Source organism: Pituophis catenifer, unplaced genomic scaffold, assembly GCF_029215685.1.
Source record: "Pituophis catenifer annectens isolate HBS135680 unplaced genomic scaffold, rPitCat1.0.hap2 SCAF_2, whole genome shotgun sequence".
Taxonomy (NCBI): Eukaryota; Metazoa; Chordata; class Lepidosauria; order Squamata; family Colubridae; genus Pituophis; species Pituophis catenifer.
Genome location: NW_027256882.1, coordinates 293,497,186 through 293,524,070, shown reverse-complemented (window position 1 = coordinate 293,524,070; position 26,885 = coordinate 293,497,186). Strand labels below are relative to the sequence as shown.

The 26,885-nt window shown below is 47.2% G+C and overlaps 1 protein-coding gene across 1 annotated transcript; it reads right to left on the bottom strand.

The window, feature by feature from the left end:
• Positions 1 to 1,308: 1,308 nt before the first annotated feature.
• On the bottom strand, positions 1,309 to 26,206 carry LOC139311554 (maestro heat-like repeat family member 5). Its single transcript, XM_070936013.1, has 26 exons — positions 25,792 to 26,206; positions 24,769 to 24,905; positions 23,257 to 23,352; positions 22,148 to 22,264; positions 21,773 to 21,895; positions 21,416 to 21,565; positions 19,358 to 19,477; positions 18,750 to 18,829; positions 17,311 to 17,446; positions 16,266 to 16,361; positions 15,771 to 15,875; positions 14,987 to 15,122; positions 14,295 to 14,413; positions 13,793 to 13,942; positions 12,716 to 12,870; positions 10,535 to 10,682; positions 9,188 to 9,339; positions 8,619 to 8,756; positions 7,762 to 7,876; positions 6,705 to 6,848; positions 5,622 to 5,798; positions 4,433 to 4,582; positions 4,058 to 4,183; positions 2,980 to 3,082; positions 1,592 to 1,657; positions 1,309 to 1,472 (listed from the first exon to the last, which is right to left on the bottom strand). Exons 1-26 carry the CDS (start codon positions 26,171 to 26,173, stop codon positions 1,309 to 1,311), a joined length of 3,585 nt encoding a protein of 1,194 aa, XP_070792114.1. The 5' UTR covers positions 26,174 to 26,206.
• Between the last annotated feature and the right edge of the window lie 679 nt (positions 26,207 to 26,885).

The following is a 26,885-nucleotide window of genomic DNA, read 5'->3' as shown; positions in this document are numbered from 1 at the left end:
TACAAAGGGCTCCAGCAGGAAGAGGACCTGGAGGTGTGACTCTTCTGGGTAAACAGATGAGTCACAAAGGGGGGTATGAGCCAGGCTAAGATTCGGTATTGGGATAAAACTCAAATATTAGAAATCCAAATCTTTGGTCAAGACAGAAGTGCCTCTTCCGTGCCAAGGTGCTGAGATGACAAACGGTATTTGACGTAGGTACAGAATTGTAAAAGGGCAAACTGACCCTAAACAGATACATCCTGTTGTTTAATGTTTATTGCACCCCAAATGTCATGCATATCCCTGGATAAGGGGTGCTGCTTCCTTATTGCCCTTGAGGCGTCTCCAAGCCTCTTATCTCCTTTTGTTATGTCTTGAGCTCCAGAGCAGAGAACCTGAATCTGTGAGAAGAAGATTGTTATTTCCTTTCCCAGAGATAGATGAAAGGGCAGCTTCTACGTGTGAAATGCATCACTCTCTGTAATACTTTTGCCTTTAAACTGTATAAATACATGGCCAGAAGAAGCCATCGACGTTCAGACCCTTTTCTTGTCTTTGGACTGTTTGAACCTTACACAATAAACTCTTTCCTGCATTGAAGAGCTTGGCCTAGTCCGTCATTTTTCCTATAACAAGAGCAGTAACTAGACTGTAGGAAGTTAGCACTCACTCCTCTCCTAGGAAAAGGAAATATTTTAGGATATACTAAAAAGGCAGAATATTTTCCCTAAAAGAGAAACTCAGAGAACCAGAAACTCAGCCCCCCACCTTTATTAATGGGCCATTAAGGCCTGAGCCAGTCTATTCTACATAACAAAGATCCACCTCCTTCAGGCAGAGCCATTTAATTGCCCTTTATTGCACCACCCACCAAATTTCAGCCAAACTTGGCACACAGACAACCTAAAGGGCGAAGCTATGACCAATCAGGATATTCTTCCTGGACCCCAGGAACTTCAAAGCCAGAGAGGGCATAAAAAACCAAGGCACACCCAGCTTCTCTGCCCTTTTCTGTTCGGGAACTCAAGCCATGTGATCCTGTCCATCATTACACCATCTTTCCAAGCAGTCTCCATATTTCCAGTGTCTTTTTCCCCACTTGGAGCTGAACCCAGAAGGAGATTTCTTCCAACAATACAATTCTACTGTAGAGTGCAATATTAATGCAATATCAGGGGTTTTCAATTCAATTGCATACAGTGTGAAGGAGGTGTGTTTTTGTTTTATTTTTATGGGGATTTTAAAAAGTATAATATACAGTGAAGATGGCACTTTAATTGTATGAGGTGCCATGACAATAAAGAGAACTATTAAACTATTAAACTATTATTGCTTGGTCTCGGAGATCCTCCTGATGACCTTGGAGAGGAGTTGACTACTAACAAGACCCGGCTCGATCAGATGGCCACACTGCCGAAAGATTTCTTCCATTGAGTCAGCTGCAGCCTGAGCCACTGAGGCTTCACGATCGCCTTGCAGATCCCGGAGACCTGAAACGAATCCAGAAAACAAAGGATTTCCGGGATCAACCGTGAGAACCAACCCTGATCAGCGAAAGAGCTTCTGGAGAAAAACTCCTTGCTTCAAGCGAGGGAACTTTGAAACTCACCGAGGAAAACTTCTTCGATTTGTTTAGAAGTCACCACTTCCGGTTGCATGTATTGCGCGCAGCAGCCTAGGCGCATAAAAAGAAAACGTTGGTGGGGTTAACAGAGACGGCTAAATCGACTGATGCAAGAAAAAAACACGCAATTCATTGGTTTCCACCTGGAAGAGTCGCTTTGGGACTTTACGGGATGGTTCCAGGGATTGGGTCTGTCTAATAAAAAGAAGGACCAGGGCAGTGGTGAAATCTAAAATTTGTTACTACCGGTTCAGTGGGCGTGGCTTGATGGGGGGGGTAATGTGACTGGGTGGGCGTGGCCAATTTTTTTTTTTACTTTTAAAACCATTTTTTACATGTAAAACCGTTTAAATAATGCTTTCAAAAGGCTCTGACGATCCCAGCTGAGTTGCCTGATCAATTAGGCAACTCAGCTAGGATCATCAGGGCTTGGCTCGTCAGAGGCATTTAAAAGAAAAAAAGCCTCTGATGATCGCACGGTTCAGCTGGGCATGGGGGGCAGGGGCAGGGATTTTTGCTACCGGTTCTCCGAACCACCCACCTCCATCGCTACCGGATCGGGCGAACCGGTCCAAACTGGGAGCATTTCACCCGTGGACTAGGGGTAGCCGTTCTTCATATGGTTTTGTCTCCAGGCCACAGTGGAGGCTTTAAAGAAGAGATTGGACAGCCACTGGTCTGAAATGGAATAGCGTCCCCTGTTTTAGCCGGGGGTTGGACTAGAAGACCTCTAAGGTCCCTTCCAACCAGGGGTGAAATGCTCCTGGTTCGGACCGGCTCAGGCGAGTAGGTAGCGATGGTGGTGCGCAGTTTGGAGAACCGGTAGCAAAAATCCTTGCCCCTGCCCCCCCATGCCCAGCTGAGCCGCACGATCATCAGAGCCTGTTTTTTCTTTTAAATGGCTCTGACGACCCCAGCTGAGTTGCCTGCTAACCAGTAGCAAAAATCGGTCCCCCCTTCCCCCCCCCCTCCAGCCTCCAGACTTATGACTGATTCTCACACTTACAAGCGTTGCCACATCCCCAAGATCAAAATCCGGATGCTTGGCAAACAGACTCGTACTTATGACGCTTACAGTGTTTTGGGGGTCAAAGATCACTTCGGATGAGCAAAATCCGGGAGGAAGCCAGATTCACTTAACAACCATGGGACTAACTTAACAACGGCAGCGATACCCTTAAGAAAGAGGGCAGGAACTGCCTGAAAAACTGTTGCGCGATCGTAGCAGTTCCGGAGAAGCCACACGGTATAAGAGCAGCTTCCAGTCTGATTAAGCAACATGGCTTAATTCTGGATAGATTCTTTTGGTGATAAGGCCGCCCGCCCGTCTTGGGTTTTCCTGCCCTCCTTCCAGAGTTGGCATTGGTGATTACCAATTAAGAGGGCAGCTGCCTCACGATGGGAAGAGTTCCGGCTCCTCAGGAATCCCAGCATCTGATCCAACATCGCAGGAAGGTTTTGCTTGCATTTATTCATCTGGGGAACACAAGGCAACAAACAAGCCACTCAACTAGAGAGCTTCCTTTTTTTTTCTTTCTTTATTTTTTACCAAGGGGCCGCTTTCTTGGTTAGGTTTCTAGTCCTCGTGTCCTCAACAACTTACTATGACATTATTATACTATGCTATACTTTACTATACTAATTGATATTTATGTTATTAGAGACAGTTTTATCCAAATTAAAAGCATAAAGGAAAATAAAGAAAAATAGCAGATAGTGAAAAACAGAAAATAGAAAAAGAAAAGGGAAAGAAAAATGCTAAGGAAATGGCTTCTGAACTTATAAATGCATTTATATTTTGCCCCCCTCTACGCCCTAATTTCCTTTTCCCACAAACTGCCATTTCTAATCCTCAAACCCACAAACCAGCAAGGTTTCTAGTCCTCATGGTTGCAGGGAACCTCTGCTGTTCCCGAGAGAGCAAAAACCCAAGAAGAATCCCTCTAGTCAGTTGAGTCTAGTGGTTAACGCATCAGGCAACAAACCAGGAGCCGGTGAGTTCTAGTCCCGCCTTCATCATGATAGTGAGCTGGGTGACTTTGAGAGTTCTAGTCCCGCCTTTGCCATGAAAGCTGGATGGGTGATTTTGGCTAACTACCAGGAGACGGTGAGTTCTAGTCCCCCCTTGGGCAAGCAAGAAGACTGGGTGACTTTGGGCCAATGAGCAGGGAATGGTGAGTTTTGGTCCTGCCTTAGGCATGAAAGCCAGCTGGGTGACTTTGGGAGTTCTAGTTCCTCCTTAGTCAGGATGGCCACTGGGTGACTTTGGTGCAGTCCCTCTCTCTCAGGGCAACCCACCACACAGGGCTGTTGTGAAGAAAAGAAGAAGTATTAGGGATGCCCACCGTCTTGAACTATTTATAAAAATAAGAAAGGCAGGGCAAAATAAAGAAATAAACGCTTAGCATATTCTAATCTGGAAGAAAACCGGCCAGCTTGGCTCCTACTTACAACCACGTAGCAGATGTTGGAGTACATGCTATGGAGGCTGGTATACATTTCATAGTCAAACAAGTTGCTGGGAAAGCCCCCCCAGTTCATAAAGGACACGCAGGAGTCGAGGGTCTTCCTGGAGACCTGGCCGAGGGAGGAAAGGGGGAGATGCTGTCACCTACTTGGGTCATGAAGGGACTTCAAGGAAACAATCAAGTTCAGGGAGCACCAAGGACCCCAAAACTTCAGGATTGTCCAGAATCTCTTTGCATTCTCCAGAGTGTCCACGTGGTACAACCACGTTGCTCTGAGTGAAGATGGGGGTACAGAGTGGTCTCTGTGAAGGTAGCATGATCAGAGCAGGAGCTCAGGTTACGCAGCCCTTCAACTCACCTCTTTCGTCCGATCATTTGACAGCTGTATGAGTAGGGGAACAAGGCTGTTCAGGATGTTTTCGGCCATATTACTGTTCCGTATCTCCTTCAGTCCTTTCAGGAGCATGCCGAAAATGGCGATGGAGGTATTCCTCAGTTCGATGTCATCCTACGAAGGAAGAGAGACAGGTTAGTCCCTCCAATAGCAGAATAGCCATTCAGAAGCTTCTTGAAGGAGAACTACACAAGTTCAGAGCCCACCTATTCCCAATTCAATGTCCATGGAGATGATCAATCATCCAGGTCATGGTTGCCCCAAAGATGGGGACCCCAACTCCAGTATGCTGGCTGGAGAGTTCTGGGAGTTGAAGTCCTCCCCTCTTAAAGTTGCCAAGGTTGAGAAATCCTGATCTAGACCAGAGTTGTTCAATCTTAGCAGCTCCTTCTGGAGTTCTCAGGCCAGCAGTGGTGAAGTCCACACATCTTAAAGTGTCTGAGATCAAGCAACAGCAATCTAGATGACCAATCCTGGGGCATTTTGCTAGATAGGCTGTGTGGTGTTGTAAATTTTCTAGGCGGACACCTGGTTTGGTGAAGCTGAAGAGAGGGGCAACCTTCCTTCTCGTCCACCTCCTCTGGCACTTCTCCAGCTCTCTAGAAGGGCTCCAGGATCATCTGCACGCTTACCCCTGTTTCAGATCAGCACAACACAGTTGTTGCTGAACTTTCTAAGCATTTTCGGTAAAATTAGGATTCTGTAGAGGGTACCCAGGCCATCCTTATGGGAGAAAGAGAGAGAGGGAGAGAGAGGGAGAGGGAGATGGAAAGGGAGGGAGGGAGGGAAGGAGGGAGGGAGAGAGAGAGAGAGAAAGAGAGAGAGAGAAGAGAGAGGGGGGAGAGGGATGGAGGGAGAAGGAGAGAGAGAGAAAGAGAGAGAGAGGGAGGGAGAGAGGGAGGAGGGGGAGAAAGAGAGGGAGAGAGAGAGAGGGAAAAGGGGGGTGGGAGGGAGGGAGGAAATGAGGGAAGAAGGAGGGAGGGAGAGGGAAAGAGAGGGGGGGGAAAGGGAGGGTGGGAGGGAGGGAGGGAAGGAGGGAGGAAGAGAGAGAAAGAGAGAGGGAGGGAGGAAGGGAGGAAGGAGGGGGAGAGAGAGATAGGGAGGGAGGGAGAGAGAGGGGAAAAACCAATTTGTCATGATTTGGTTGACTTACATCATGAAAATATTTTGGAAGGAGCGGAATGAGGTTGACTGCCTTCCATGCATGGGTTTCTATCTCGAGGTGTCTGAGGAGGAAACGCAGGGTCCTTATAGCTTCCTTCGCCACGGTCTTCTTTTCGTGACAAGCGCAGTTTAGCACTGGCATCAACAGTGGCTCCAAGATGTTCTTCTGGAGGAAGCAGGGAAAGAAACGAGCAATTAAACACGGTCACTGGAGTTCTCTGAGTCTCGCAGCGATCATGACAAACACAAGAGAAGCCCACAGAGCATAGAAGAAGAGGGTTGAAAAGGAACTTGGAGGTCTTCTGGTCCAACCCCTAGAGACCCTAGACTCTGCTGGACAAATGGCTGTCTGGTCTCTTCTTGAAAAGCTCCAGTGATGGAGCACCCATAACTTCTGGAGGGAAGTCCTTTCACTGGTTAATTGTTCTCAGGGTCAGGAAATTTCTCCTTAGTTCCAGGTTGTTTCTCTCCTTCATTAGTTCCCATCCACTGCTTCTCCTTCTGCTTTCAGGGGCTTTGGAGAATAGGTTGACCCCCTCTTCTTTGGGGCAGCCCTTCAAATACTGGAAGACTGCTCTCAGGTCTCCCCTGGTCCTTAACAGAATCCCAGAGATGGAAGGGACCTTGGAGGTCTTCTAGTCCAACCCCCTGCTCAAGCCGGAACCCCTAGTCCATTTCAGACAAATGGTTATCCAAACTCTTCTTGAAAAGCTCCAGTGTTGGAGCATCCACAACTTCTGGAGGCAAGTCCTTTCACTGGTTAATTGTTCTCGGTGTCAGGAAATTTATCCTAAGTTCTAGATTGCTTCTCTCCTTGATTAGTTTCCATCCGTTGCTTCTTGTTCTGCTTTCAGGTGTCCTCCAAGAGGATCTGGCCTCTACTTGCTCCTTCAGATCTTCCAGGGGTGCAGCCATCTTTGTAGAAGAGACATCACTCTAGCTGTCCTCTTTCTGCTGGTTGCCTTCTTCTTCTCCTTCTTCTATCCTTCCCAGCCTTGTAGACTTCCCAGAGAGTGAGGTCACACCTGCTACTACCTTGGAAGCCACTCCCTTCCTGCCCCCCGTCTCTTACCTCAAACGGGTGTTGGATGAGGTTCCCCAGTCCTCTAACACTGAAGATCTGTATCAGCGGATATGGCTGGCTCATCCATTCCATCAGCACCTGGAGGATGTCTTGGATGATAAAGAATTGGGAAATTTCCGGATGGTACAGCAGCTGAGGAAGAAGAGTGGAGATACGGAGCATTAGCCAAGCAAAGGAAGGGAACTTCCCTGAGAGCCTCTACTAAAGATGCCACTTGCAGCCATTACGGGGAGACAAAAAGAAAATAAACACAGTCCTCGGTTAGTGACCGCTAAAAGTCACAACGGCACTGACAAAAGGGATACGTCCATTTTTCAGAATTATGACCATGGTAGCATCATCATGGTCATGTGATCAAAATTTGGGACTTGCCCGTCCATATTTGAGTTGAAGACGTGGCTCTTTCGTCAACTTAACTGATCCGTTATGGGTGTACATTGTTATAATTTTAAATTGTTTTAATTGGGTTGTTGATTTTAATTTATTGTGATTTGTATTGGATATGGTTTTTGTAAGCCGCCCTGAGTCCCTCGGGAGAATGGCGGCATATAAATCGCAATAATAAATAAATAAATAAATAAATAAATAAATAAATAAATAAATGTTTATGACGGTCGCAGTGTTTCGAGGTTACGTCATCCCTTTTGTGACCGTCTGATAGGTCATGTAAAGGATAGTTGCAAGAATACACAAAGTAATGCAAAAATTAAAAGGAATTTGGGGTCATTGAGTCTTCTTTCCTCCCTTTCTCCCATCCTCCCTCCCTCAATCTCCTTCCTTCCTTCCTCCCTCCCTCCCTCCCACAACTTCTGGAGGCCAGCCATTCCACTGATTACCAGGAGACCTTGGAGGTCTTCTAGCCCAACCCCCTGGTGAAGCAGGAGACCCTCTACCATGTCAGACAAATGGCTGTCTTGTTTCTTCTTCAAGACCTCCAGTGATGGAGAACCCCCAACTTCCAGTTTCCAACCATAAAGTTCTGTTGAACCCTGGGCAACTTTCCTGGAGCTCCAGAAGGTTGGGGTGCATCTCAAGGTCTCCTCACCTCCGAAAAGAAAACCATCCCAATGGTTTTATGCCTTAAATCGGGGTGGCGCAGGTAGATGTTGGCCTGTCGGAACATGACCTTCAGCTCATGTTTGGAGTAGTTGAACAAGTTCCTAAGAGAATAAATATGGAGAGATCAGACAAGATCTGCTGGTGAGGGAGAAGAAGATCTCCAAGCTAGAGAAATCATGATCTGAATTATCGATAAATGAATTACTCCATTTAGAGAATTTCTCACCCTCCCTCTTTCCCTCTCCCCTTCCTCTCCCTTTCTTTCTCTCTCTCCTTCTCTGACTCCCCCCTCTCTCTCCCCTCTCCCCTCCCTCTCTCTTTCACCCTCCCTCTCTCTTTCTCACTATCCCCTCCCCTCCCTCTCCTCCCCTCTAATCTTTCCTCTCTCACACTTTTGCCTTCTGTGTCCCTCTCCCTCTTTCTCCCCCTCTCCCCTCTCTCTCCCCTTCCCCCTATCTCTCTGCCTCTTCCTCTCCCTCTCCCTCTGCCTCGCCTCCCTCTCTCTCTCACCCTCCCTCTCTCTCCCCTCCCTCTCTCTTTCACCCTCCCTCTCTCTCTCCCCTCTCCTCTCTCCCCTCCCTCTCTCTTTCACCCTCCCTCTCTCTTTCTCCCTCTCCCCTCCGCTCCCTCTCCTCCCCTCTAATCTTTCCTCTCTCTCGCTTTTGCCTTCTGTGTCCCTCTCCCTCTTTCTCCCCCTCTCCCCTCTCCCCTCTCTCTCCTCTTCCCTCTCTCTCCCCCTTCCCCCTATCTCTTTGCCTCTTCCTCTCCCTCTCCCTCTGCCTCCCCTCCCTCTCTCACTCACTGCCCCTCGTAGCCAAGGTCTCTTGACTTTTAATTTCTTACCGGACCAGGTGGAAAATGCCTTCAAACACACTATCAGGACTCATCAGCATCGCCCAACATCGAACCATGTCTAAGTCCTTGAACTCCTCCTGATAGCCGGTGCACAAGATGAGGTGTTTGACGGCTTCGACTGCGTTGCTAAATGAAACAAAGGAAGAAGAGTTGGTGCCAATCATTCCGCTGATCCCCCTGCACTTACGACCGTTACAGTATCCCTATGGTCATGGGATCAGAATTCAGACTCTCGGCAACTGACCCATATTTATGACGGTTGCAGTGTCACAGAGTCACGCAATCCCCTTTTGGGACCTTCTGGCAAGCAAAGTCAATGGGGAAGCCAGATTCACTTAACGACCATGGGACTTAACCAGGGCAATGGTTCACTTAACCACTCTGGCAAGAAAGGTTGCAACATGGGACAAAGTTCACTTAACGACTGTTTCACTCAGCAACAGAGTGAAGTGGGGCCCCGTTGTGGTCGTAAGTCGACCTGGGGGAAACCTGTAGGCATCTCCTGAGCTTTGCAGAAATGGAGAAAGGATCCAGATTGGGCCTAGGAGATTCCTTACCCCAGGTGGTTGGTCTCCTCTGACCCGCTCTTGCCTGCTCCCAGCAGGAAATAGATCTGCATCACGAGCGCCAGGAGCAGGCTGGAGAACTTATTCTGGACAATGGTGGCTGCCTCAGGAAGCGAGAGGAGGAAGGAGAGCGCATTGGTGGCCTAGAAACAGGAGGAGAGGAGAGTCAGCTCGGCCTCATCAGGTTACTTAGATTCATCATCATCTTCTTCTTCTTCTTCTTCTTTTAATGACCCCATAATCCCCTGCGGGGTGGAGTCTGGGCAACTGAATGGAGCTGAGGGTTTACTGGCTGGATGCCCTTCTTGTCGCCAATGCAGAGTTTTGTTCGGCAGATACATTTTCATTGTGCCCAGAGAAAGAAAAAAATCCTCATGTCCATGAAACCTGAACCAGGAATGTCCATGTCTGAGACACGGAGCAAAATTTTGCTAGAAGTGGGACTTCTGAAACTCCCATTCTACACCCCCTCCAGACTTTGGGAGGCCAGTGGGGTGTAGATCCAGAGCAAAAGGGAGGCAACGAGTAGCACAAGTGAGACAGAACTGGGGACAAAGAGATCGGTAACCTCACGTTTCTCTGTTTGTCTTCATTCCTAAGTGGGCTCTTGACTCTCCACTATTAGGTGATTGGAGGGGTCCTTGGTGCTGTCTGAGCGTCTGTTTTTTTGTTGCAGATGTTTCATGACCCCGCTAGGTAACATCATCAGTGCTCCAAGAGTTCGGCTTAGAGGTAGGGTTAGCCGGGTTGGGTCGTGAAACATCTGCAAGAAAACCACCAAGCTCAGTAAGCACCAAGGACCCCACAGTTCTCCTCCTCCTCCTCCTCCTCCTCCTCCTCCTCCTCCTCCTCCTCCTCCTCCTCCTCCTCCTCCTCCTCCTCCTGATATTACTTGGTTGGGTAATGAAATGTCTGCAAGGAAACAGCGAAGCTCATAGAATGAGTAAATGAATGAATGAATAAATGAAGGAATGTATGAATAAACGAATAAATCAATGAATGGATACATGAATGAATGGATTAATGAATAGATGAACCGATGGATTGATAGATGATAGAGCTGGATGGATGGATGGATATCAAACCTGTTCGGGCAAGGAAGCCCACAGATGCCTCTACATTCAATGGGGCATTTTTTTGAGGGGGGGGGCTTACGTCAAATTTTGCTCCAATTTCAGCCCCCACCAGTTTGCCCTCTGCCTCCCTCCAACCAGGGCATGCCTGCTCCTGATGAGGAGACCCCCGAGGGCGACTCTTCTGCTCAGCCCCTTCCCCCTTCCCTCAGGCGTGGCCCACCTGTAGATCTAAGGAAAGGAGAGCCGCCGGTTGAGCGCTTACCGCAATGGGCATGATGGATTTGCTATTTCTCCTCCCAAAAGCTTCGGTGATGGGGTCTTCGTTCTGAAGCCTTTTGAGGAGGGGCTTCATGATCTTCATGTTAGCATAGGGGTCTTCAGCCAGTGCCCTCCATAACTCCTTGGCACTTCTGTGCAGGTGGAAAAATAGATTGGGGGAAAAATCAGATTCTTTCCCCATTTTCGAAGAGACAGCCAGTCCAGAGAGATTAACCCCCACAACGGAAGAAAGGATTAGAGAACCGATGGCCAAATGAAGTGCTTTAATGCATGGAAAAAAATATATCTACAGGTAGTTCTCGACTTGCAACCGTTTGTCTAGTAGCCATTCAAAGGAGGGCCTCTGTGCCACCGGAAGTGCCAGGGAACCCAGAACTGGTCAAGGGAGGGGACGTTTCTAGGAGCAGTGTGTCTGCAGAATTAACCCAAAGGTGCTTTTCACAGAATGACCGAGTTGGAAGGGACCTTGGAGCAGTGGTGAAATTCAAAAATTTTCCAAACTGGTTCTGTGGGCGTGGCTTGGTGGTTATGTGACCGGGTGGGCGTGGCTGCACAACTGACTCATACACAATGTAAAAGCAGCTGGACTTCATACAAAATGGCCCCTGCAACAAACAGGAACCTCACTGAGTCACTGACAGTTCAAAACCAAACTATCACACTTTACACAAAAGTAACACAAAAGCTACACAACTGACTCACACACAATGCAGAAGCAGCTGGACTTACACAAAATGGCCCCTGCAAGCAACAGGAACCTCACAGACAATCAGGCACAGCTGATTTTCTCAAAGCTGACTGGTAGTAAGAAAATGCTGAAATTAGGAATTAAAAAAAGGTTCTGACATTGCCCAGCACAGAATATTGTCACACAGCTGATCTTGGAACTTTTTTTTTACTTTTTTAAAGCATTTTTTTACTACAGTTTGGGCGAATAGGTAGTAAAAAAATGCTTTAAAAAAGTAAAAAAAAGTTCCACCCATCGCGCAGCACAGCTGACCGTCGTACTTTTTAAAGCGTTTTTTTTTTTACTACTGGTTTGGGCAAACAGTAGCAATTATTACTATCGGTTCGGGCGAACCAGACCAAACTGGTAGGATTTCACCCCTGCCTTGGAGGTCTTGTACTCCAAACCGCTTCTCAGGCAGGAAATCTTATCCCATTTCAGACAAATGGCTGCCCAATCTCTTCTTGGAAACCTCCAGTGATGGTGCAGCCACAACTTCTGGAGGCAAGTTGTTCCACTGGTTAATTATTCGCACTGTTAAGAAAGTTCTGCATATAGTAGGTTGCTTCTGCCTTTGATTCGTTTCCATCCTTGGCTTCTTGTCCTGCCCTCAGGTGGTTTGGAAAATAGGTTGACCCCTCCTCCTTGTGGCAGCCTCTCAGATATCCTGTCCCCCCTCAATCCTTCCTTTCATTGAACTAGAGAGACCCAATTCCTGCAACTCTTCTTCATATGTTTTAGGCTCCGGTTCACTAATCATCTTCGTTGCTCTTCTCTGCACTCTTTCCGAGTCTCTGCATTGTTTCTACAGTGTGGCGACCAAGAAAGTTTAAAAACCAAGGAGGTCCAGCTGCCTTTTGGAAAAGCACCTTTGGGACAACCATGACCTGGATGGTGGAGACAACCAGCCTAGGAAGCCCTCAGAATTCAGATCGACTGCACAGCCAACCAGCGACTGCACTGGCCCTCAACCAACCCAATGCAACCTCCCCCCTCAATCAGCACCCCAAGACCCACCCCAAGTCCTTCATCTATGACCCACACCTGGCCCATCAGAAGACCCTCACCTCATGCGACCCTCATCTGATGTGTCCTCCCCATCACAAGACCCTCACCTGACGTGATCCACAACTGACCAATGACCAGACCCTCACCTGACATGACCCTCACCTGACGTGACTTCTCCATCACAAGACCTACTGACCACACAAAGCCCTTACCAGCAGAAGAACATCAACACTGGTGTTCCCTAAACTCCGCTGAAGATGTTACCTGGCCTGGTAACGAAACGTTCGGAAACCCACCCAGACGCTCAGAGAACCAACCTCCACCCTCATCCTCCACCCGAGCGACAGGTATTCACCCCATCGCAAATGGTTGAGAATCTCTGTGGCATATAAGAAAGCAGGAGGCACATCTCCTTGAGGTTCTTCTTACCCATCGCAGGCCACCGAGCACTCGAGGAGAATATCCACGACTCTGTTCACCCGTTTGGACGCCACGTGACACACTGTCTTGAGAGTTTGTTCTTTGGTGGCACGGTCCGAGATCTTTGGGAGACGCATGTAGATCTCCTTGAGGATCATGGGCAGCTATGGCAAAAGAGAGATCCGAGGGATGAGACCGTCTGCAACTGTCATAATATGGAACACGTTTGCTAAGCCCCTGAATTTTATCCCGTGACCCTCAGGATGCTTAAGAGCCTCAAGAGGTCGTCCAAACCCTGCTTGGCCTTTGTTTTTTAATGTCAACTGGAATGGATCCAGGAACAGATGAGGAACATCCAAACAGACTGATCTCGAAATCAGGACCACCCCAGACACTAGCAAGGAACCCTGCGGTCCATAGTTCAAATGTTGGGTAGCCGCTAATTCCCCACTTCTGTGCTTTTTCTGGTCTCTTGGACTACCACCTCCATTATCCCCAAGCAAGTCCAGATAGGATGCCTGAAGGCAACTTTTTGATTGATGGATTGATTGATTGATTGATTTAACCCCATCTTTATTACTTTCACGGATAATTTGAAGCGGAGAAGATATCCAGCTTGTACCTTCTCCCTCCTCTTTCCCCGACATTCACCCCCCTGTGAGGTGAGTTGGGGAGAGAGAGAGAGAGAGAGAGAGAGAGAGAGAGAGAGAGAGAGAGAGAGAGAGAGAGAGAGAGAGAGAGAGAGAGACTGGCCCAAAGTCACCCGTGTGGCTTTCATGGCTACGACAGGACTTGACCTTCTCCTGCCTTCTAGCCTGGTGCCTTAACCACTGCCAAACTGGCTCTCCAACTGTTATTTCTCATGAAAACAATAGGGCTATTTGTTTTGCCCTTACCTTCTTCTGGAAGGCTTGACCAACTTTCTCAACAGCCCTAAGATCACCTGGTGGTCTCCCATGCAGCCCTAGCCTTCTTAAATCCAGCCAAAGTGTTGTCACTAAGCCAACAAGGTCTCACCCATTCTCATCTTTCTTTTCTCCAAAATCTCCTCTATCCCTTTTGCTCCAAACCCTGCCATTTTCTTACCTCCTCCATCTCCATCCCACATTCCTCCAAGAACGAATTGAGCAGGAGTCCCGCAGTGTGTGAAATGTTCTTGTCCGGGTCTGTCAGAGCCTCCAGGGCTTTTAAGATCAGGTAGTTTATTTGTGACGGGCTCAGATGCTCGCCAAAGGCCTATCGGAAAAAAGAAAAGGAGACCATGAGGAGATGCATCAGGGTTTTGATTCCCTCCTTCTCTCGACAAGCCAGAGACTTTGACCCAGATTTGGGGACAGCTCCCCACGTAGAGAGGCAGGCCTTATTCGGTGTCACCCATCAGGTGATATTAGGATGTGGGTGAAAGAAGCCAACATGGCAGCTGCGATCGCCTGCTCCTAGACATTGTGGGGGATGGATATCCACCCTCCGGCCTTTGGAGCCTGCCGTCCCCACTGTGATATTGGCTTTTTTGAGTATCTCCAGGTCAAGAGGAGGAGAGAAAGGAAGGTCGACAAGAAGCCAGGCAAAGTGCTGAACTAAAACGTACCTTAGCCATTTTGGAGACGTTATTATAAAATATGGTTGGGCCCGAAAGGAAGAAGTCTTCCCTCAGCCAATTGACGATGTTCCCCTTCTTGTTCTTGGCCTTCTTGTCCATTTCTTTGGCTGTGGAGGGAGGAAAAGAAGAGAAGGTCAGATTTTGGCATTCGGAGCTTCTGAAGATCCTTCGTCTGATGGCCGCTTTAGTCGTTCCAACAGAAGAGAAGATCTGCAGCTCAGGGCTGACCTGAGGGGTCCCTGGTGCTCTCTGGGCTCGGTGGTTTTCTTGCAGACGTTTCATTGCCCAACTAGGGAAGATCATCAGTGATGATGACCATCAACCCTGAGAGGACAAAACTCTCAGTGAAAAGCTCCTTCCCTTCTAGTACTGATGGCGTTAGCTAATTGGGTCATGAAATGTTCACAAGATAACAACAAAGCTCAGAGAGTACCACAGTCTTCCTCCTCCTCCTCTTCCTCTCCCTCCCTCCTTCTCTTTCCCTCCCTCCCCAGCTGAAACGCTTCACGTGAGAAACTCAGCCTTCAAATGACCCCTGGCCCTGAGAGGTGCCAATATTAGCTGCCAATTCCAGGCATCTCTGCCCAGCCCAATGACCAGCAGGCTGTGACACCAAGGGCTCTCCTGGGCAGGGCGCATCCCTGGGGCTCCTGGCAGCCCTTGGAGTCCAACTTTCTCACCCAGTTTGCTCATGATGAGGTGGTGGAGGTGGTAGGCGGCCTCTGCGGACGTCTGGCCAACTTCTTCGCTGGTGTCGTTAATGTGCAGGCCCAGCAAAGCCACCAGCTGTCCCAGCAAAGAAAAGTCAGCTGTGGTCTAATGAAAGGAAGCAGAAAGGAGGGGAGAGATGAGAACGGGGGGCTCATGAAGGTTTCAGCCAGCTGAAATCGGAGAATATGAACCATAGCACCATAGAATCCTAGAATCGTCCATTTTAGAATCCTAGAATCACAGAATCTTAGATACAGAGAATCTTAGAATTTTAGAATCATAGAATTATTGAATATTTGAATTTTAGAATCATAGAATCTACAAATCATAATCCTAGAATCTTTGAATCAATGAATCTTTGAATCATCAAATCTTTGAATCATAGAATCATAATCATAGAATCATAGAATCTTTGAATAATAGAATATTTGACTCTTCAAATCTTTGACTCTTCAAATCATAGAGTCATAGAATCATAGCATCACAGAATCTTAGAATCATAACCTTTGAGTCTTCACATCTTCAAATCTTTGACTCTTAGGATTGTAGACTCACAGAATCATAGAACCTGAGAATCCCAGAACCTCAGTTGCTGGAAGGGACTGTGGAGGTTTTCTCCTCCAACCCCTTGCTCAAGCGGGACTCCTTATATCCTCCTGGTCACATCCCAAAGATGCTTTTTCCAAAAGGACTTTCTTCTTTTTTTCCCTTTCTTTGAAAACATCTCCCTTCTCATCCCAAATGGTGACTTACGTCGAAATTGACGTTTTCAGAAACGAACTTCAGGAGGTGCCTGGTGCTCTTGATGGCCCTCTCTCTCTCGTGACTCTTGGGAGATTCAATCCAGGGATTCGTGTGCTGCCAGGAAAAACAAAGGAGGAGGAGGAAAGGAAGAATTTGTGATTCACAGTAGGAAGAGCCACAGAATTTGCCAGGACTGGGGAGAAAATCTAAGGAACTAAACGAATTTGAGGCGGTTATCAATTTAGGTCTATTCTCAGCTCAAAACTAGAGTAGGAGTTGAAGATTTCTGGAATACAGCTAGTCTTACAACAGTTCATTTATAGTTGTGGTGGCACAGTGGTTAGAATGCAGTATTGCAGGATAATTCTGCTGACTGCCAGCAGTTCAGCAGTTCGATCCTGACCGGCTCCAGCCTTCCGTCCAGAATCCGTGACAGAATTGCCAAATCCAGCCTAACCATCTGGCTGACAGTGTGACCAACCCCAAGAAAGAATCACTCTTTACCGTCAAGATCTCCTGCAGGGAATCCAAATTGGGAGCCTCGGACAGCAAGCCGGTGAGCATGGTGTTGCAGGCGTTTGCCGTCTGGTGATAAAAGTCCTAAAAGAAGAACAAGAATGTCCGAAGGAAGAAGTGGCGTAAAGGAAGGAACGGTGCCTAAAAGAGGAAGAAATCCAGGGGTGGGGAACTTATGGCCTTTTTAGTACGACTGGTGGACTGCAACTCCCAACAGTCCTGAGCCAGCCATGGACTTCTGGGAGTTGAAGTCCACACACCTGCATTAAATGGAGTGGCCCACCTTGCAGGGCTGATTTTTCTTCCAGAGTTGGAGGAAATGCTTTCTCGGCTGAACACGAGGAACAAAAGGACTTCCTTCCTGTTATCGTTCAGAACAGACCGACTAAAAGGTTGAATGTCTTCCTTAACAGTTCTGGGATATTCAAATACAGGCAGTCCGCAATTTACAACCACAATTGCGCCCAAATTTCCATTGCTAAGCGAGACATTAGTGAAGTGAATTTTTCCCTCGTTTTATGACCTTTCTTGCCACTGACTGCGGTTGTTAAGTTAGCCACACGGTTCTTAAGTGAATCGGGCTTCCTCATTGAGTGGTGCAACTGTTGTAAATCTCAACCGGTTGCTAAGCATCTGAATTCTGAGACTACCTAGGAATCACAGCTAGTGAATGCAGAACATGGTTGTTCTGCCCCACCGTGGCCCTTCTTTTGTTCAGGGCCAAAGGGGGGAGATGGGAATTGGTCTTGAGAAGACACTTCAACCAGAACACAAAAGAGAAGTGGAGGAAGAGAGAAAAGATGGCAAGGAAAACCATATGGAGATGCTTAGGACTTAAGAATAGTCCTATGCTCCAGTAACGTATAATGAGAAGTGGACGCATACTTTCAGGACCAAAGATGAAGGGACAGGTCAAGGTGCCATTGGGATCGATGGATGGATCTAGAGTTTTTGAGGAGATCTTGAATCATGTTTACCAGATCCTTGTTTCCAGGTGGATCTCAGATGGCTTTACTCCATCTGGACTGCTCACCTGAGTTTGAGTTGATTGCCCTGGGCTGTTCGCTTTCAGGGTGGTCATCTTGAAAGCCGGCAAGGAAAACACCTTCTGGATGCTTTTGCTCACCACTTTTGATCTCATCTCGGAGTTCAAGGCGGGTTTCATACGGCTGATGAAAGGCAAGAAAAGAGGAGGAGGTTGAGAAGATCATAGACTCATTGGGCTAAAAGGGACCTCGGAGGTCTTCTACTCCAACCCTTGCTTGATGGTCCTTAAACCATCCCAGTCATATGGTTGTCCACTCTTTTCTTGAAAACCTCGAGTGATGGAGCACCCCCAACTTCTGGAGGCAAACCGTTCCACCGATTGATTGTTCTCAGTGTCGGGAAATTTCTCCTGGATCTCTCTTTGATAAGCTTCCATACATCGCTTCTTATCTTGCTCTCAGGTACTTTAGAGAGGAGGTTGACCCCTTCCTCTCTGTGAGAGCCCCTCAAATATCAGAACTCTGCTACCATGCCTTCCCTGGTCCTTCTCTTCACTAGACTAGCCAGGCCCAGTTCCTGCAACCGTTCATTGTCTGTTTGGGCCTCCAATCCCCTAATTATCTTGGTTGCTCTTCTCTAAACTCTTTCTAGAGTCTCAACATCTTTTTTATATTGTGATATAATCTCTTTTTCTCTTTCTCTTTCTCTTTCTCTTTCTCTTTCTCTTTCTCTTTCTCTCTCTCTCTCTCTCTCTCTCTCTCTCTCTTTCATCTCTCATCTCTCTTCTCTCTAATCTACTAGACCAGACCACGAGAAACACTCCCACCAATCCTGAGAAGGCAAGCCATGGATTTGAATTTAAAATGAGAGCAAACCCCACTTCCTTCTAGCCCTGATGATGTTACCTTGTTGGGTCATGAAATGTTTGCAAGAAAACCACCACGCTAAGAGAAAACCAGGGACCCCTCACACCTAAAGAAGCATGCTCACCTAGTTTCCCATATTTCTCAACTGCCCAGATTGGCAGCGTGCAAATTCTTCACCCTTCCAAATTCTGGGGCTGACCTGCTAACTCAATGCATGCTCTACAGCAGGGGCATCAAACTCAAGGCCCTGGGATGGATGCGGCCTGCGATGTGGTCGGATCTGGTCCGTGGGGGCCATCCTGGTCTATCCAGTGCAAAGAGGAAAGATCGGGCCAGCGTGGCTTCCGACCGGTCTACCCAATGCGAAGAGGAAACATGCCAGCAGTTTGGGGAGTGACATCAAGCTGGCCACACCCACCCCGTCGGCCACACCCACTCATTTGGCGACCCCCATGCACCCACCGCGAGGTCAACCACAGCCCTTATGCGGCCCTCAATGAAATTGAGTTTGACACGCCTGCTCTAGAGCATGGGGACTTGGCATTGAAATCCCATCACTGGATCCAACTCCAAGTTCCTACCGAGCTGGTGGGAAGATGAGGGCGGAGCAGGTAGGTACCTTATGCAGGTGATGGTGACGATTGCTTGATGGAGATTTACGACGGACAAGGGTCTCGCGGGCTGATCTTCAATGACTTCCTGAAAGAAGAAAGAAACACATCTAAGAAAGCTCCTGAGATATGGCCACCATCCAGCTGCCCCTCTTCCCAGCCCTATGCTTTTTCTGGTTAACACAGGAAGTCCCCAACTTACAACTGGTCGCTTAGCCACCATTTAAAGTTTTGAGGGATCTCTCCAGGACTACTTATGACCCAGATGCAAAGTTCCAAGAGGCGTCCCTTCCTCAGGGACCATATTTTGGTCACTTGGCAACCAGTGTCCCGTGACCATGATTTAAGTCAGGGATTGGTAATTGCTCTTTACGACCTATATAAAATTGGGAAGCCAGATTCACTTAACTATCATGCAAATAATTTAAGGAAAATGATTCAGCTAATAAACAGTAGCAAGACAGGTCATACAATGGGCAGAATTCAGTTAACAAATGTCCCACTTAGCAACAAAAATATTTTGGGCTCAATTGATTGGTATTCAATTCGATTCAAATTCACTTTCAAAAATAAATAAGCCCAGGAGCACCTGCCTCCCTTCCCTCTCCCCACTTACAATGATGTTTATGACCAATTCCTGTTTATGGGGCAAATGGATGTCTTGCCTCCTGCTGTAGGCAACAGCTTTGGTGATCATGATGATGGACCTCATGAACGCTGTCTTCAGCCCTTCGTCCTGGGAAACACACGTGGGAATAGGGTGGGGTCAGAAAAACCAAAGGAAGGGCCTCCGGTTGAAATTCCGGCACCTTCGGAAGTGAGCTCCATAGCCCCGTTCCTAGCTCTCTCTGTTGGGGGCTTCATTCGAAGCCATAGCCACCCTGTAGGGGTGGTGAAGCAAAGGGGGACCACCTTGCAGGTTGAGGGGAGCTGCATCTCCCCTCCCTGACTCGGAAAAACCTCTCATCTGAAGACTAGGAGTAACGGCATTCAAAAATGGCTGCCATGAAGCCGGGGAACATCCAGAAACCATCAGTTTGTGCAGGAAAAGAGAAATGGTGAATGATGTCTTGTCTGGGTGAGATATAAAAATATATATATTGGATATATAAAAATGACTTGAGGAGTGGAAGATCCCTGAAGCAACTAACTGATTTGATTGAACATTGATGAGACATTAAAATTTGACTTGGAGGCTTGGTTTCTGAACTGATGATTGTGGAAACTTAAACAGAACGGAGTCAATGATTCAAAGCATTAAGGACCTTATACTGGAACTACACAAGGACATGGAAATCTTTGATCATATAGATAGAAGACGGGAAAATTGTATACAAGAGACAAGGAGCAAAGACCAGGACAAGAAGGAAAGAATGGATTTAATAGTTGGAATAGAAGCAGAATTAAAATTGAGAAACCAGCGAAAAGAAGACAAGGAGGAGACACTCTTAAAATGAATACGGATTGAGGAACTAAAGGAGGGGGAAATCACTTTAAAAGATTTAAAAAAGAAATGGGAGGAACAGGAAGAGGCTTGGGGGGGGAAATATAGGATTTAGAACAGAAAGCTTTCAAATTAAACAGTGGGAAAGGACAGGGCAAGGAGAAAAAATTAAATGATAGATTCAGACTATAAACCTCAAAGTAGATGGGATAAAAGACTTAAGAGAATACTATTGTGTAGGTAATGTGATAAGTAGATATAGCTATGTGTAATAATAGTAGAATTTTATGGAACAAGAAAACTAGAGTTTGAATGAGAAAATTAGAAAACAAATAAGATAGGAATATGTTGAATGTTTTAAATGATTGTGATTGATATTAGAAGTTCCTATTGAGATATTAAATAATGGAAGAAAGAAAGAAAGGAAATTTAATAGAGAAGAAGAGTTAAATAATGGGAATTTGAATAATAAAACAGATGATCATGTCTTTGAATATAATAATGTGAAGGGGAAAATGTTAAACGTTTAGAATGGAAGGGTGGTAAAGCAATGTATTCATGATATGGAATAAGGAAAATGGAATGTAATAATTATGAATATATTTGTATTGAATTATATGATACTCAGATACCACACCATTCACATAATGATATGTATAAACTACACAAATATAAAAAAAACTTTATTCAAAAAAAAAGAAAGAAAAGACAAAAGGAAGATGATGTAATTATTTATTTAAACCTTTAGGTAGCCGATTGTCTTTGGTTGAACTCTGGGGGCTCACAATCAAAACATCACTGGGCATTCTGGGTTCTAGTCCTGCCTTAGGTATGAAAGCTGGATTGGTAACTTTGGGCCAATGACCAACAAACTGTGAGTTCTAGTCCCACCTTAGGATGAAAGGCAGCTGAGAGACTTTGGGCCAATCACCAGGAGACTGTGAGTTCTAGTCCCGCCTTAGGCATGAGGGCTGGCTGAGTGAGTTGACTCACACAACATCACAGAGTTGTTGTTGTGTGGAAAGGAAGAAAGCGTATAATGCACATGCGCTGCCTTGAGTATAATAAATGCAGCATGACCATAGATCCTCCTCCTCCTCCTCTCCCACAACATGCTAGTTGGGTCATGAAATGTCTTTAATAAAGCAATCAAGCTAAGGACTCCGGATTATAATTGTTCTCGTAATTAAACTCAGCATTAAGAGAAATATAGGGTGGAAGCCAGCCTACCTTGTTCCTGGTGGAATACTGGTCGAGTATTTCTGAAATAATGTTGTCCATGAGAGGCACCATGTCTTCTACTTGCGCTCCCAGGACTGCCTGGCCGTAGCAGAGGATTAGTGTGGTCCGAATCCGTCTCTCGGAGAGAGTCTGTGACTCCTGTCAGTACAAAGACGAGGGGGTCAAGCTATTTCCCAGAGCACCAGAAGACAAGAGAAGAAGCAATGGATGGAAAGTGACCAATCTGAGGAGACCAGACAGCCTGGGGCATAAGTCCTTCCAAGCACCTTGGACTTTCCTTCCCAGAATCCCCCAGGCTCCTTCTGAACTTCTCTTCAGACCTTGCAACCCCATCCCTGGTCTTACCTCACTGGCGGCTTCCAGCGCAAAAGGTGCCTTGGGCTGCCTGAAATGTCCAGCCTCTTTCAGGACCTCCAGAATCTCAGGCAGGTGGCAAAAGGCAACCATTCGAATGGTTTCCGAGATTCCCTAGGCAAAGCGATGTTGTAAATTAGGACATTTGCACATTTTCTTTCTCTTTCTCTTCCGCTTTCTCCTCCCCTTCTCCACCTCCTGTTCCTCCTCCTCCTCCTCTCTGCAAACCCCAGGCCCTTCTAGCACTGATGAAATTACCTAGCTGGGTAATGAAATGTCTGCAAGAAAACATCCAAGCTCAGAGAGCACCAAGGACCCCACAAAGATGGAGGTCTCAGCCCCCGCAGGCATCCCACTCCCACTCACCTCTCGGTCTGTTTCTTCCTGGAACGAAAAATTTAGAAGGCTTTTGAGCTGTTCCATCACTAGGTCCTTCTGTCTTGAGTTTCGCAGTTTAACGCCATAATATTTGTATAGGTTAATCTGAAGGTGGGAAAAAGTGTCCGTGAGTCCTAGGGAGCTCCACCAATCGGCCAGGAAAAGGAAATATAGGACAAATTATGATCAAAAATGGACTCCCTGTGGCCAAGCACAAGGAAAGTGGTCCCGGGTGATCTGATCGGGGAGATGGGCAGCATATAAATCTAATAAATCAATAATTGCCATTTTGACTTTCTTCTTCTTCTTAAAAAGCTACTTTAACCCCTCCCCCATCCCTATGGGTCTCTGTTTGCTGATTCTCTGTTTGGGGGTCCTGATATGCTTTATGGTTTCTGTGGAGATCATGCAGCTTCATCTTTTTAAATGCAGTAGCTCTCGGTGGTGGATTGGGACAACTTGCCATGGGCCTCTTGGCTTGGCCAACTCACCAGGGAACAAGAGTTACACTAATAGCAGGCTTCCAATATCTCAGGGGCTGCCACAAAGAGTGGGGGTCAGCCAATTCTCCAAAGCACCCGAAGGCAAGACAAGAAACAATGGGTGGAAACTTGTCAAGGAGAGAACCAATCTAGAACCAAGGAGAAACTTCCAAACAGTGAGAACAATTAACCAGTGGAACAATTTGCCTCCAGAAGTTGTGGCTGCTGCATCACTGGAGGCTTTTAAGAAGAGATTGGACAACCATTTGCCTGAAATGGGAAAGGGTTTCCTCCTTGAGTAGGGGGTTGGACTAGAAGACCTCCAAGGCCCCTTCCAAGTCTGTAATTCTATTATTCATTTGTCTGTCTAATATCGAAGAAACGGTGGAACAGAAGCGTCAAAGAAAGGATGCCAAAGGAAGGACAAAATGAAACGACAAACATTAAAATGATTTTTAACATTATTGGAGAGAACGGAATTGTTGAATTAACCCTCAGCGAGTCTGCTGTGGCTCGTGGGCATCCACGGTGAGTTGGCCACGGCAAGTCGTCCTCTTCTGACGTTGCATCTAAGACAACTGCGGCCCTAAAAGTGTAAAACCTCCGCATATTTACCTTGTCTTTAGACAAGACCTGGGACGTGCTTTGCTCCTGGTCGATGGGTGGCAATGGGCTTGTTTTCCTCCTGGGCAGTTTGTGGTCTGAAGGAATCTGCTTTGCCAACAACAACAAGAACAACAAAAAAGAAGTTGTGAGAAAGTGAAGGAGCAGAGGAAGGAACAGCTTTCTGTGTGTTTCCAAGGGGAGGGTTGGTTTCCCTTCTGCGTCCGGATGCATATTATAATTAATTTGACTTTTCTAGCTGGGACAGACACGAAGCACGTAACAAGGACCATCCGGATTGTATCAGCTGGAGCTGAGGCAGCTTTTGAGATGAACGGTTGGAAAATCTCTGCCACAAATTGTGAGAACTTGATTTATCACCATTTATTGTTGGGGCCCTCCAGCAGCCGAATCAGAGGAGGAAGAGGAGGAGGCGGCGTAGGAGTCAGAGCCAGCATCAAGGCAACCTGACAGCTCCAAGGGGGAAGAGGGAATGGGGCTGGCAGAGAGAGAGAGAAAGAGAGACAGAGGAGGAGCCTGGGCCATCTGTCAGCCCTCAGATGGAGAGTCAACAGTTCCCAGGTCTGGAGGTGGTGGTGAGGAGGAGGAGGAACAGCTGAGTCCAGAGCCTGATGTGTGGATGCACAGAAGGCAGAGGAGAGGAGAGCAGTGGAAATCTATGGGCTGGACCTTGGGACAGAAGAGCCACCGCTACTAGCGAAGCCCACCCTAGCTCTGGGGATAAAAGGCAGGGGGTGGGGATGTATAGATGTGGCAGACAACTATTCTTCTCCCTGCCGGATGGACTTCTTAGCCTGCGGTGAGAGAGAAACTTTTTGTCGGGGCTGCTGGCTCTCCTCATAAAGGAATCTTTGAGTTCACTTCAGAGGGTTTGTCGTGTTTGGGTCAGAACATTTATTTACTGACTGTTCGAAGTTATAACAGGTAGTTTACAACTGAAAAAAGGGGACTTTGTTTTTCACACTCAGGACTATTTCACATTTCCGTGGCATGCAGAGAGCTTCCGGTCCCTGTTGCTGCTGCCCAGCATTCAGTGCCAGACAGTGCAACAGGGAGGATGGTTGTCTTGTAGATCTTAGATTTAAGATGGGTGGCCATTCGTCTGTCCAGTAACACACTGGTGAGTTCTCGCCATTCTCCTTCGCTCGCACCTCGCCATTGATGTCACCATTGACATTGGAGGTGGGATCGCAGATACCAAAAAATGTCCACCTTCTTTAGGTTTTCTCCATTGATTTGAAGCGTTCCAGGGGTGGTGACAGTCCCTAAGAACCCAGTTGTCTTGATGTTGAGGTGGAGTCCAAAATGGTTGAGGCGATCATTCCATGGTCGTTCCATGATCCTTCCAGCAAGGACCCCATAGTTCAACAAATTCTCCATAACTACATTTGTCTCCTTTTATCTCGGTGGAGATAAAATGATCTCCACCGAGGCAGCCCTGGCTTCTGCAACCTCTCCACGATGGACCTCCGGGCCCACCGCAACACAAACCCAGCTGCTTACCTGGAAAGGACGAAGATGGTCCAAGATGGTCTCTAATATTTCTCTCTCATCCATGAGGTCCAACATTTCTTTGACGGGTCTGCCTTTCAATGGCTTCGTGCTCTCCCATAAATTTCTGAAGCGCTCGTCCGAGAGTTCTGAGAAGAAGAGACAGACAGAGATTGATGGGCAATTTGACAGGACAAGCCTTCTCAAAGCAGAGAGAGGCAAGGTGTGCGTAGTGGATCACCAGGCTGAGCCTGAGGGAGGAGTCAAACGCGTCATACGTCTCGAGTCCCTGATCTTCATGTCCTTAGACAACCATCTTATATATGGAATTGGAATTTTTTATTGCTTTGAAATTTCATGATGTCGTAATGTTATAATTTAGATATAGCCTTTGAAAAAGGCTAAGGGGGAGGGGTCTTTCCTCACCTCTGAGGGCAAGATGTTCCCTAATACAGTGGCAGCAGTAGAGAAGACCCTCTTCCTAGACCCCACCAGTCGAAACTCTTTGACTGATGGAGTCTGCACCATAACGTCCCTGCCTGATGAAGGAGGATTGCAGGATTTGGATTTGGGGAGTCTAGGAAAAGGAAGGAAGGGTGTACTAGTGACATGAGAGCAGTCTTCCAGTGTTTGAGGGGCTGCCACACAGAGGAGGGGGTCAACTTATTTTCCAGAGCACCAGAAGGCAGGAAGAGAAACAATGGGTGGAAGCTACTCAAGGAGAGAAGCAACCTGGAATTAAGGAGAAACTTCCAAACAGTGAGGACAATCAACCAATGGAATGGCTTCCCACCAGAAATCGTGGGTGCTTCATCACTGGAGCCTTTGAAGAAGAGACTGGGTAGCCATTTGTCTGGGATTGTATAGCATCTCCTGCTTGAGCAGGAGGTTGGATTGGAAGACCTCCAAGGTCCCTTCTGGCTCTGTTCTGATTGATTGATGGATTGATTGATGGATGGATTGATTGTGTGGGGTGGGCTGATGTGAAAGGACAAGGCTGGTTCCATAGGTAGCCCAGCCCTGTAGCGTCTATACCTGGATACGAAGGCAGGACAGCATCTGGAGAGCGTTTTCTTCCTGGAGCCCTTTCCCTCTCGGGCCTCCTTGGCAAGGGAGGGGGCTCTTTCTGGCCAGCCTTGATCTCCCCCTGAGGAGCCCTCGGAGGGGTCCTGGCAGTTGTCCTTCGCACTAAATCGGGCAGCCCCAGTGCTGGAGGCTGCATCTTCTTCCTGATGTCCACTGGAGCTGACTTCACAAGGAGGGGTAAGACCTGCGTGGTTCTTTGAGTGGCCGAAGAAGTGGACGGGTGGGCTTCTTGGTTGTTCCACTGCCGTGGGTCATTACTGCTGATTTGTGGATGGGTCTCCTTGCTGTCCTTCTTCTGCAAGAAGGGCAACTTCTTCAGCATGTGGTCCATTCTCTCGTGAAGAGGGAGTTCTTGAACTGGAGGGAGATCCTGTCAATAAAGGAGAAGTTTTGTAACTCCAGGTTGAAAGGAGGGGTCCTTGGTGCTCCTATCTATCTATCTATCTATCTATCTATCTATCTATCTATCTATCTATCTATCTTATTTATTTATCACATGTTCTTCCTGTGTCAACAAGCTCAGACTGCCCAAGGAGCTGCTGATCTACAGAGGAATTTTGGCGTCTCTCCTTTGTGCTTCTACAACTGTCTGGTTTGACACAGCAACCAAACTAAAAGTCCGCTAAAGAGAGAAGACGGGAAGGAAGTTTCAGGCAGCAGAGAGAAAGCAGAGCTGCTTAACTCGTTCTTTGCTTCGGTCTTTGCACGCAAAAAGAAACTATAGCCCAACCTACCAAAAACGTAACTGTAAAAGTCAGACTAGAAATAAAAGTGAAAATAAGCAAAACATAAAAAAAGAGAGAGAACACCTGTCTGATGTTGAGGAATATAAGCCACCAGGACCTGAAGGATTACATGCCAGAGTTTTGAAGGAGCTGGCAGATTTTATCTCAGAACCATTGTACCATATCTTTCAAAAGTCTTGGAGCACTGGGGAACTACCAGAGGATTGGAAAAGAGCTGATGTGCTTCCCATCTCCAAAAAGGGGGAAAAAATCAGACCCAGGAAATTACAGACCAATCAGTCTAACATTCAATACCTA